The sequence below is a fragment of the Microtus oregoni genome, unplaced genomic scaffold, assembly GCF_018167655.1.
Source record: "Microtus oregoni isolate MIOR12 unplaced genomic scaffold, Mior012 000012F_ref0000307, whole genome shotgun sequence".
Lineage (NCBI taxonomy): Eukaryota > Metazoa > Chordata > Mammalia > Rodentia > Cricetidae > Microtus > Microtus oregoni.
The window spans coordinates 4758351-4771250 of record NW_024543071.1 but is presented as its reverse complement, the minus strand read 5'-3'; the positions used below and the strand labels follow the sequence as shown (position 1 = coordinate 4771250).

Genomic DNA, 12900 nt, shown 5'->3' with positions numbered 1-12900 from the left:
AACATCCAAACAGCCTAGGCTCCCACACAGCTAGTACATGCAGTAGGATCAAAACCCAGTGCCGTTGTTCTTGACTTCTCAGCAGTCCTCATTGTCCGCTATGTTCAGTGAGCCCGGTTTTATCCCATGCTTTTTCAGAGGTAATTTTCAATTTTAAGTTAAAATTTTAATAGTTCCAGTCAAGAAACTCTGATGTTGATCAGGTGTCCAGGGTCATTGTTGGTTAGCAAGTATTTACCCAGACTGTATAATAATATCCACTGTGAGGTATATCTTGATAAAAGCAATGCATTTTCTTTGCTACTGAGTAGGATTTGGCCTATTAAAATGTTCAGTTGATATTTGTTATTAACAAATTATACATGCATTTAGTGAAACATTTTGTATGTATTTATGTTTATAAATATACATTGTGACTTAAAGAACTAAAGTGGAGTTTTTAAGTCTAGGAAACTCTTTCTAGACATTTGAATATGCTAATATATTATTGATATAGTTAGGGGAATATCTATTATTTATTACATTCCCTTTTTAGGCAGCTCTTTGTTAATATCATTGTGCAAAGGTTGCAGGAAAATGATGCGGTTTTAATTACTGAGCTCTTCTGAATAATTGCGGAGTTATCCTATGGTTCTGTCATAGCTGTCTGGTCATTCTGGGAAGTGGTGAGAGGACAAGTCAGCATGGCAGAAGTGCTTGTCCTTAGTTAGCTGTGCCCATTCCCCTGCTTCACAGCTTGGTGATTTCCAAGTACTGCATGAGATGCTATTCAAATGCCTGTTTATTGAAGTAGTATAATCACAAAAATGGTGGATTTCCTAAAGTCCGTACATTCTGTGTGACAGGACAGTGTCTGCGAAGACAGGAAAAGTAATAGTTACTGCATTTTAATTTGAAGACCTCGTCTGCAGATGTCTTCTAAGTTCATCACCCTCTCACAGTCTCTCACACAAACATCGCTCTTTTGTCTAGAACAATTTCTTGATTAACCTATAGGGTTGTTTGGGTGTTGTTTTTGTTGTTGTTTGTGTGTTTGTTTTGGTTTTTTGAGACAAGGTTTCTCTGTGTAAGAACCCTGGCTGTCCTGGAACTCACTCTGTAGACCAGGCTGGCCTGGAACTCAGAGATCTGCCTGCCTTTGCCTTCCTAATGCTCGGGTTAAAGGCATGCACCACCGCTGCCTGGCCAATTTACACGTTATGTTGCCTCTTCACTCTTCACACTTCCCTTGCCATTCCCTCACACAAGCAAACCATAGATAGCCATTTTGATATGCTTTTTTGCATGGGACCCTGAAAAGCCTCAGTGTCCTGTGCTCGTGATTGTCTTAATGACTTTATTATGCAAACGTCAAAAAGACCACCCAAGTAAATTAGAACTCACTAGTTTGTAATCAGTTTAACAGGTTTTGTAGTCATAACTTTAAGCTGTTTTAGAATTTTTCAGCTCCCAATTAAGAATTGTCACACAAAGATAATCGCCATACCCAGCGCTAGGATCAACTTTCTGTCTCTCGATAGGCCCTTCCTGACCTCTCACACAGTAGAATTCTGTGAGGGATGGTTTCCTCTTCAGTCTTGCTTGATGTTGTACAGTTCATCCATGAGGTAGCATGTTGGGACTTCATTCCCTTCTATTACTAGGAAATGGGAGAGATAATTGTGTATATGTAAGTGACAAGTCTGCTGTAATTACTCTTTAAAACATTGTGTTTCGAATATTTTGTGTGTTCTATTAGAATTATTCATGTATTGAAAGCAAAGTAACATGTATTGAATAAAGGCTTACTGAATTTTTTATAGATCGACCTAGACGCTGAGAAGGTGAGCACTGTAGCTGGCATTGGCATTCAAGGGACAGATACAGAGGGGGGAGAGAGAGGAGAGAAGCAGCCCATCAGCTCCCCTTGGGATGTCGTGGTCGGAACCTCAGGTACGAGAGCTTAGCCACTGATGCCAGGAACGTCTGCTAATAAAAATAAGATCTGATATTTACAAAATTCTTTTCTGTTATGCAGGGGCGGCACACACCTTTAATCCCAGCTCTAAGGAGTCAGAGACAGGTGGATCTCTGAGTTCAAGGCCAACCTGGTCTATAGAGTTCTAGGACAGCCAGGGCTGTACAGAGAAACCCTGTCTTGAGAAAAAAAAATTATTTTCTAACTTTTTTAATTAAAATATTCTTGAAATGATCATTTGGGTTAATCATGTAGCTTCTTTTATACATTTGTATTGTGATTTGGAACTTACTGATGGTGTAAAACAGAGGCAGCCATAGGAATGCGCGTTCTGCACGGTGGTGGTGGTGCATACCTTTAATCCCAGCACTTGGCAGGCAAAGGCAGAAGGATCTCTGTGAGCTCAAGGCCAACCTGGTCTACAGAGGAAGTTCTAGGACAGGCTCCAAAGATACAGGGAAACCCTGTTTTGAACCCCCCATAAAGAAGAATGACCTGTTCTATGTAGCATATTATACTTTACCAAAAACGATTAGCTGACTCACTCTTGGATCGGCTCAGTACACAATAAATTCTAATTTAAAGACTCTCATCTAATCTGCATCTTTAATTGTTGTAGGTCTAAATATTTTTAAATTGATGGAATTGTGGTTTCAGGAACTACAAAGATTGTCCGTGAGTGCCATATTACTTAACAATATCTTTGCTTACTTTAGTTGAAAAAGAAACTGAGATATCAAAGAGGAAGCTAACTTACCTTTTTCATTAAAAAAAATCCCAAATATTGAACTAAGATAGATCTTTTGAGTAATAAAATATTCCCTAATGAGTTAGGCAGATGCTGATAATAAACGAGCCATGCTGTCTGTGTGGTCTATGTTACCCATGTCAATACATCAATATCGTATCAATAGCAGAAATGCCAGGATTCTTGTCATTGATCCTCAGCAGTGCTGGGATGGCTGTTAGCTACATGCCTAAGATCAAACGTAGAGAAAGTAGAATATATTGGAACTAGAATTTGAAACTAAGTGGTTCATGTGATCATATTTGCTTATTTGAATGACTTTGTGTTGAGGATACTTGCCTTACTTTGCCATGCTAGTACCATCTCTCAAGAGAGGGAAAAGTCTATGCTTTATATGTAAAATTAATAGCCAGTATTTAAATAGTGTTGTTCGTATTTGCTACTTTATGTCTTCTGTATCTGTTAGTAATTAACACAATGATTATGTTAAGAAGACTCGGCAAACCCAATTCCTTATTTCTTCCGCACAAATAGTGTTGCAAATGAGTCACCTAAGCCTGAGCTGACCTGGGCTTCTCTCAAGCTGCGTCTTGAGTCTACATCTGGTTTGTGTGGTCTATGTAGCATGTTTGATTTTAACAGAAGGTAAACAACCTAAGAAGACAAACTACAACATACATAAGATTTTGCTCATATTCTATCTACTTTGTAAACAGAATTCACCTTCATTTCTCGGCCACCCAGACCCAAATAACCACACAGAAACTGTATTAATTACAGCACTGCTTGGCCAACAGCTTAAGGGTATTCCTACCTAGCTCTTATATCTTAAATTAACCCATTTCTATTCATCTGTGTATCGCCACGAGGCTGTGACCTACCAGAAAGGTTCTGGCCTCCTTCTCCTTCAGCAGCTACATGGCGTCTGCCTGACTCCACCTTCATTCCTCTGCTATCTCTGCTTGGATTTCCTGCCTTGCTATATTCTGCCCTGCCATAGACCAAAGTAGCTTCTTTACGAACCAATGGAAATAAAACATATTCACAGCATATAGAGTACTTGCCTACTGTTACTAGAACAAGGCCTGGGAATTGAGATTTGTCATACGTTAAGAGTGCTGCAGGACCTGTGCACTCACTCGCGTTGGTGTTCACAACCACCTGTAACTCCGGCTCCAGGGCATCCAAGAGTAAAACAGAAGCACAAGGCACACAAGCTAGTTCCAAGTTGGAGGACAGGGATGTATACTTTACTGCTGTGAGGCTGTCTATGGGAAGGGTGTAGACACAGATGGGCAAAGAACCAGAAATGTGCAACTTATATCATGTCTACCAGAATTTCATCGCTTAAAATCACAGTGCACTTAACTAAGAAAAGTTACATAATGGCCAAGGAGTATTTTGAGTTTTATCCAGGCTAAAAGCTTTTCAGTTGTACCTTGTAGTGTGGTGTTGCTGGTTGTGTATCTTTGTATTAAAAATACACTCATCTTCTCCCTAAGAAAAATTCTAACTCTGTTGACAGGTATTCTGTTAGGTTCTAAGTCAAGTGACATGCCATTTGAGGTATGCATTTATTAACCCTAGTTTGAATTCTGCTTCAGCTCAGCTCATAGCTCTGCCTTTAACTTAGTTCTGAACACATTTTGTGGTCGTTTGAATGAGAGTGACTCCATATGCTCACACTTGAGTGTCTGATCCCTTAAGACACTTGAGAGCATCATCCACTCCAGAAAATGCTTCTTCTTAAGCTCTTTCTAATGTTTTAAAAAATTTATAGTTTCCTTATATTTTATGTACTTCGTGAATGTGAGAAGACAGAATTACCAGAAAGAAAACATGAGAAATGGATTAGCTTGTAATATCTTTAAATAGTGGATTGTGTGTAGTGCACATGCATGGAACACAACTACCCAGCATCATGGACAAGTGTCAGGAGTCTGAGGAAGGGGCCTCCTGGGTTTCCTGAAGAAGTTAAGACACATGAAGCCATGGAGATACACAGTGGAGATACACCCGCACAGATGTAAATTTAAAGAGAAGGGAATGAAAAAAACCAATTTCTACACTACTGACTTCCAGAAAGAATAGTGGACATGTGACCGTAGAGGGTGCTTGAGGTCTTCACATGATGCTCTCCTCAGGTTTCACTTGCAGTGCCTATCGGATTAGTTACTTAAACTTTCGGTATTACATTTATTTCTCTGTGTGATGTATCTAATTAAAAGTAAAACAGTAAAGAAAAAATAGGTAAGAAAAAAGAATGAAAAGTAACAAAGATAGATACAGTTGAATTTGTACTTGACCAAGAATCTCAGCTGGTAAACAGCATACCTCAAGGAGACATTAAGAAATAGACTTTAAATGCCTGCTAATTCTAAATATATATGTAATTTGTAAATGTGTGTATTTTTGAATAGTGCCTGTACATTTGACCTAATTATACAACTGCTACAAACAAGTAGAAATAATTAACAAAGTGAATTTTACAAAAGTGAATTTGATCTTAGCACATTACTACCACCTAATTCTCTGTGTGATGCTGATGTCTGTGATGGACTCATCTTTTAGCAACTGTTTACTATGATTCATCTGGTGCCAGACCACATGGGGTGGGTTTCCTGTAGGTCAGAACCTGCCAATGCTGAGCGCTTCCCATGGTCCCGGGTTCAGAAGCCTTTATAGAAAGGACAGTGTGCTTGAGTCCACCAGCCGCCTCTGACTCTGATCAGCGTTTCTAGATACAAACCCAGCTGTTCTTCCCTCGCCTATAATGGTTAGAATCCAGCCCAAGTGTGCTCAGCTGATGGTCTGTAGACAAAATGTAATTTGGCCTTTACATACTGAGATATATCACATGACATTCATTAATGTTCTGTGAAATACCAGTAAATATTTTGTTTTAAATATAATCCAATGATGCAGGCATGTTTAAAGGGATACATTTTATGCATTGTGGCCAGTGCACTTTTTATTTTGAAAAACAGCTGTATCTTTATACCTAAAATTTGACAGAAGATTCTTTTTATATACAGTGATTTTATTGAAAAAAAATTGACATACAAAATGCTCTAATCATGCTTTCCCCTATCCTGACTCCTAATCCTCCTCATCATCCCAACTCCTCCTAGTCCTCCCCATCATCCCAACTCCTCCTAGTCTTCCTTATCATTCCAACTCCTCCTAGTCCTCCTCATCATCCCAACTCCTCCTAGTCCTTCCCATCATCCCAACTCCTCCTAGGTCCTCCCCATCATCCCAACTCCTCCTAGTCTTCCCCATCATCCAACTTTACCTCCTTTCTTCTTTCTTTAAAAAACAAACAGGTTAACAAACCACAAGAAACCCACACCACACATACACACACAAACAAAACCTCCACAAAAATCAGAAACCATAGTATTCAAGCAAAGACCAATAAGACCAAAAGAAAACAGTTCCAAACAAAGCAAAACGAGACATGAAAAGTCTACAAAAGAATGGTTGAGTTTGTTTGTCTTGATTACCTACTGCTAGGCCTGGGGCCCATCCTAAAGTGTGGTTTGTATACCCAGTAAGACTCCATTGGAGAAAACTGTTTTCTTTAGCAAGCAAGCTTTAGTTGCAGATAGCGTCCTGCTTAGTGGTGGGCACTCCATATCCATTTTCCCATCTTAGTGCTGGGACCCCATCTGTCTTGAACTAATATGGGCCTTGTGCTGCCATTTTCTCTGAATTCATCTGTCCATCTGTCCTGTTGTGTCTGGAGGACCCTCCTTCCTTGGAGGCTTCCACCCCCCTAGTCCTTAAAAGCTTTCCACTTCCTCTTATACAGAGAGATCCCTGGGGCCACAGGGAGGCTTTCAAAAAGATTTCCCGTTTAGGACCGAGTGCTCCAAAGTCTCCCACTGCATTGTCCAGGGTTAGTTCCCAGCTCCTGTAGGAGGAAGCTCCTCTATGAGAAGATTCTTAAATTATCTCATTTCAGGTTAATGAGGTAAAATTTACAAATGCAAATTTTGTTCTTACTTTGTAAAACTGTGATTTCTGATAAATGTGTATACTCGTGTCACTATGACCACAGTCAAGATAAGGGGTGCTGCATCATCCCAGAAAAGTTCTCTCATACCATTTGCTCAGTCTCCCCACGTCACCACGCCCAGTCTAGCCACTAGCAGCAGTGGTCCGTGCTTCCTCAATACAGTGCTCTGTGTCTGCTTCTCCACTGAGCTAACACTGCCAAGGTCTTGCCTGCTCTGGTTTGCTGTTTGTTGTTGAGAAGCAGTGCAGTGAGTGGCTCCTCACAGGCCCTTTGGTCCCTCTGGTTGCTGGGAGCTGTAATACACTAACCCGTTCACCAACATTTGTGGTTCCTATTGTTTGTGGTCATGATGCATTTGCTTCTCTTGGGTAGATGCCTAGAAATGAAATTTGTTGCTGTTGTTTTCCAAAGTGGCTGTTTTCTTCAGTCCCAAGTGTGTGCTTAAAGCTCTTTCCTCCGCCTGTAGGACTTTGCTTAAATTTCTCTTAACACAGTTGTGCTGATTTCTTGTGTTTTTCTGAGTTGAGAAAATGGTTAGCCTTCATTTCAGAAGGTAGTTCTACTTCACAGGTAAGTGTGGGCTGAGCTTGCATAGTTGCTGAGCAGTTTGCTCTACTTTTTGCACTTGGTCTTTTGTTTGTAAGGTGTGTGTTTTCTCTGTTTTGAGGCCTCCGCTTTTGGTTTTCAGCAGGTTGGCTGTTAATCCTGAGTTAGCCCACTTGGACTGCCTGTGGTGTGATGCCTTCCTTTTCAGTAGTTTGGTGCCCTTGATTCTTTTCTATGAATCCTGCTATCTCTGCACATCCTCACTTTGTGTTCCTTTCTGACTTGGTAGACATGCAGCTGCTCAGGTCAGATGCCTCGGCCCTCTGTCCCAGAGCCTTTGCACCTTCCCTTCCTTTCTCCTTGTTTAGGTGACTTTGCTTGTCTGTCTGCAGGACTGCCTGTCTGCAGGACTGCGTGTCAGCTGATGGCCCTGTTTTGAAGAGTTCTTCATTTCTAGTTCCATGCATTAAAGAGAAACAGTTTGCTCTGCTGTTGGTTCTACAGAAAACTCCCATCCTTTAGGACCACTGGCTCCCTCTTCCAGTCCTTAGAAGACTTAAGTCGGAGTCTCAGAGCAACTCTTGTGAATTCATTGTTTTTGTGCCTGAAAAGTGGATGTTGTGGTCATCCACATCTCCTCCTCTTCCTCCTCTTCTGGCTTTCATGTTTGTCTCCTGTCATATTTGACTAGAACTATAAAGGCTGCGATAAATAGTGCTTGTGTTATCATGGGGAACTACGTTTGGACGGAAGCTGTGCTTGGCCGGGTTTTATTATAGCTGAGATTACTGCTTGCCCTGGAGCCGCCCAGGTCCTCTGGGTGGGCTGTTGGGTGGTGCCAGTGTGGGAAGTGGGGGTCTAGCGACCTGTGGGTCCTATTGATGGCATTCTTTACCCTCAGTGTTGTGTTCTGTCATCCCACGACACGGAGCCACATATGGTGCTCTCTGTACGCTTGCATCCCCAGAGCAGTCTTCTGGATTGGCTCTGGACTTGGCTGTCCTCGCTGCTGCGCAGTCTTGGGAAGACCATTAGCCCAGCTGAGGAAAGAGGTGTGCGCTGCTGCTCCTTCCTCCTTCATGACTCCACCGTGCTTGTGGCTGGCAGAAGTCCTCCACTTTGCTTTTTACCAGGAGGCTTCAGAACTGTGGAGACAGATCTGTTTATACTACAGATTCTACAAGGCCAGCAGGAGGATGCTGGCCACAGTAGCTTAAAATAAGGCAGAATTTTTCAAAACTGGACTTTGGATTTATTTTTTCAAATTTCTTTTATTGACTCTATTCCTATTTTTTAAACTGTTTTAGTAATCTTTGTTGATAATTAATGTTTTTAAAAAGGCTTTAGACATTAGAAGGGGTCAACTAGCTTCACATCGTGGAGTAAAAACCTGCAGGTAAAGCTGAGTATCTCGTGCATAAAAACTCCTCTAGATAGAGGGGCTGGAGTGTCCATGGGCCAGAGGGAAAGATGCCAGCAAAGAGACAGAACATAAGTTCCCGTCCAGAATGCTTTCTTTCTTCTGCCAGCACCAACGAGGTAAATCGCCAATGAACTCAAGCTCCAGATCTGGCTGTGCAAGTTTTTAAAGCATTACTTAACCTCTCTGAGTTTCAGTTCCTTCATAAAGGAAGATGATGACAGAAGGATTCCCCAAGCTCAGCGCCTGTGCCAGAATGCATCCTCATGGCTATTTTTATCCCCTCACCGATTGGTGTTTCTCAGAAACTCCAAAAGACTAGACCATAGACACAGCCTGTACATTTGTGTCTACCTCACTGTTTGAACTTGTAAAGGAAACCAGTGTGCAGGCCAAGAACAGACAGTTCCCAAACTTTCTGACAGGCGCACTTTGACCTTTCGTGTGTAGTGAACCACCTGAGCTGACCTACCCTAGTTAGAGACCCAGACTGCGGAGACCACATTGATCCTTCAGGCAGGTGTGCTCCAGCAGAGCACTCCTTTGCAAAGCTCCTGTGTAGGCTTTAGTCGAGAGACTCCGAAGTTGAAAGTAAACTTTGCCTGACTCACCCATCCTAACGTTTCATCTCTCCTGTGCCATGTTTCTCTTTTGGTTTGTTTGGGCAGAGTGTTGCTTGTGTGGCACAGTCTGGCCTAGAATTGACTGTGTCCCGAACCCTGTGATTTTCCTGCCTTGGCTTCTTGAGTGCTGGGATTACAAGTTTGCTCCACATACCCAGCGAGAGAGGCGGGGCCAGTGTTAGGTGTGAGCAGAGTGCCCCGATGGTGCCTTAGGCTCAAACTGATCCAATTCCTCATCCATTTTAAATGAAGAGCCAACAGAATGTGCTAGTGAATTGTGTGGTCTGTGAGAAAAAGTATCAAGGAGGGTGACGTCAGGTCTCACAACCCAAGAAGCAAGATGGGAAGCCAAGTTGTTCATGGTGGTCCTGTAATGGTGGTTGGTGAAGAGGGGACGTGCATACTTGTGCAGTGTTGTTGGCCCCGTTACAGTCACGCACGGACAGTGTGCATGTAGTTTATTCTCTGAGCGCATCCCTGACCTTGCTGAACTCACAGTTCTAATCCTGTCACCTGCTGATACTTGCAGTTCCACTGAAAATATGTGCATTTTTCCTTTTGTTTTGCACGCTAGGCCTTCATCTGATGTTATATAGAGGTAATGATAAGACTCTTGTTTATCTCATTTCTGTTGGCAAGGATGTATTCATAGAGTTTTCTTCATTAACTGTGATGGTTGCTATCAATTCTTTTGAAAGTATTCTTTATCAAATTAAATGGGTTATCTGTGGATCTTAGTTTCCTCAGGGTTTTTAAAACTAGAACCATTAAAAAGTACTGAGAGACTGTATTTTCATCTATAGCTTGAGAAGTCTCAGCCCTGTGAGACACTAAGCCTAGCTCCATTGTAAATTATCTGAAAAAAAAAAGCAAAGTGAAATCACTTTGTGTGTAATTCAGCTACACTTACATGTCTTTAACATTTAAAAAAGAAATAGAAGTGATTTATAATAAAATAAGGATTCATTCTGTCACTGCTCCGGCCTGGTCTTGGTTACCATACAAGGTAATGTCTGTCTCTGTGTAAAGCTGGCTTTAGACTGAGATTTCATCCCCTTCAGTGTGCTGATCTTGGAGGAAGCAGCACAGGTTTGCATTGATAGCAGACTTGTTTAATTAGAGACAAATTATTAGCAGTATTAGAAAGATCAGCCTTCATTAGGATAACTTCAGGGCTTCTGGAAAAATGAGAACATTTTTCTGCTGTTGACCAGGGGAAAGGTTACTTACTCAGTAAGTGTTTGCCGAGAATCTGCTATGGGAAGCCACTGTTTTAGTTGTTGACAGTGAAGCTGAATGAAGCAAAGCTTCTTCCCTCTTTGAAGTGCTGAATGGAGGAGAGCAGCAAGCAAGCTGCACATAGGATGGTGACAAGCACCACAGGAAACAGTGATGCAGGGTAATAGGTCAGATGTGTGTGTACACATGTGCATGCCTGCGTGCTCGCCACGAATTCACTCACTCACGAACAAGCTGTGTTGGGTAGGGAAGTAAGAAAGAAGTCTTGAGTTGAGTTCCATGCTAGGGGCTGAAGGTGAAAGTCTAGGAGGAGGGAAGAGGAACAAAGTTGGTGTAGGAGCTGAGCAGATGTGCGGTGCCCAGCATGTGCGGTCCTGTGTAGGAGCTGAGCAGATGTTGTGTGGTGCCCAGCATGTGCTGTCCTGTGTAGAAGCTGAGCAGATGTTGTGTGGTGCCCAGCATGTGTCGGTCCTGTGTAGGAGCTGAGCAGATGTGCGGTGCCCAGCATGTGCCGGTCCTGTGGTGGTACTTAACTTCCAGAGCCTCTGCTCATCGTTCAGGTTATCTTTTGAGATGGGCAGTCATAGCATCGCAGAAACTTCAGCCAGTATTCAAATTTGAACTGTTTGGCTCCTCAGCCATGGGAGCAATGCTTGTTTCAGAGGCTGTCACAACTCGAGGTGCATAATTTAGATCCATTAAGAGAATTAGGAGGGCTTCAGACTATAACTGTCTACGGTTCTTTGAGTGTTAGTCTAATATGTTACTGGATAAATACAGGCTGTGGAGTATCGTGAGTGGGGAACATTACTGATTATGTAAAGTATTATTCATTTCTGCCTTTTATTTATATTTCTTACTGAAGCTTTTATTATATTTTGTTGTTCATTTCCTTAGTTAATAATGCCACTATCTAATCAGGAGCATGAGCTCATTGTCATTGATTGATGTGATGAGTTTAGTCGTAGATTTGTGCCGGCTTTAGCACAAGTGAGCAGTTGTAAACTCAGTGCTTTGTCGGGTGTCGTCTGTTGTGGGACAGCAGCAGTCAAACGCCTGTGGGAGACATTGTGTCGGACTCTAGGACGTGTGGCCTTGTAGACGCAATAGTGCTTGCCTAATGCAGCATGCTGTAGAAGTAAGAGCCGGTGCATGGAATAATGGTCATGGCTAACATTTGAGTATTGTTGCCTGTAGGCACTTTTCATCCGAATGTCATCATATCTGAAATAACGGAATATTTTATTAGCTTAGATGACAGTCATTTTAGTAGTCCCAGAGAGTAGTAGACCTAGAATAACTGAAGGAGCAGTGTGGTGTGTAAAACATTAGTTGTGCACATCTTTGATCTGGTTTTAACGTGATAAAGCAGAGACTGAGTCCCCATAATACACGGACAGCAGTGTGCCCGTTCGTACACTTGCATCTGCAGGCCTGACTGTGTGAAGGAGGTAAACTGAGATACTTTCTATCGTAGCAGCTAAGAACAGAGGACATCAGCACATCAGAGCTCGGCCTGGCTTGGGCCCAGAGTTCAGTTTCTTCCTTTACTAGCCGCTGGCCTGACCTGCTGTCCTCTCCGTGCATAGTCGCTCTCCTGGAGTTAGGCTTTCTAATAGAGAAAACCGTAATGAGTTTTGGGGAAGCACTTGGCATTGTAGCATCTGTAATTATTTGAGAACCATCATTATTGTGGGTTGTCTTTGTTGTTACTAAACTAAAAGATGCTTAAAAATTATTACTAATTAAGGAAGAAATACCCTTCTCATCACAAAATACTTGAAGTTAAAGAGATTACAAATAAAATAACTTTCTATAAGATAATGTGTTACCAGACTTCTTTAGTTAAAATGTCTGTTATTTCAGAATACCTCCTAGTTAAATTAAATGGGTTAACTGAATTAATCTGAGAAGTAGAACTTTGTTCCTTTCTAATAAGTGTTACATCATTCAGTGTCTAGAAGTAGAATGGAGAAAGCAGTGCAGTCAGCAGCTGTACTATAATGTGTTGTCCTCTTGATCTGATAAGCCAAGGCTGAGAGGTGGCTCAGTTGCTAAAGGGTTTGCCATGTGGTGTGAGGATCTGAACTCGTCTGCAGCACCCACATAAAAGCCCGGCCACTGAGGCATGTCCCTATAGTTCCAGCACTGGGAGACTGAGACAGGAGGATACTTTGGGCTTCCCAGTAGTCAGCCATAGCAAGCTCCAGGTTCAGTGAGTGCCTGTCTACTAAGGGAATGAAATAGAGCATGACTGAAGAAGACTCAACATTGACCCCTAGCCTCCATGTTCACACGCGTGCACTTTCCCACAGACACGCCCATAAATTCTATAACCAACTAGAC

General features: G+C 42.1%; 1 protein-coding gene across 1 annotated transcript in view; it reads left to right on the top strand.

The window, feature by feature from the left end:
• Nhlrc2 (NHL repeat containing 2) overlaps nucleotides 1–12900 on the top strand; it is a 51225-nt gene that overhangs the window by 23035 nt on the left and 15290 nt on the right. Inside the window, exon 5 of the mRNA XM_041660729.1 lies at nucleotides 1803–1932. Coding sequence (XP_041516663.1) covers nucleotides 1803–1932 — 130 coding nt within the window. The remainder of the gene's footprint in view (nucleotides 1–1802; nucleotides 1933–12900) is intronic.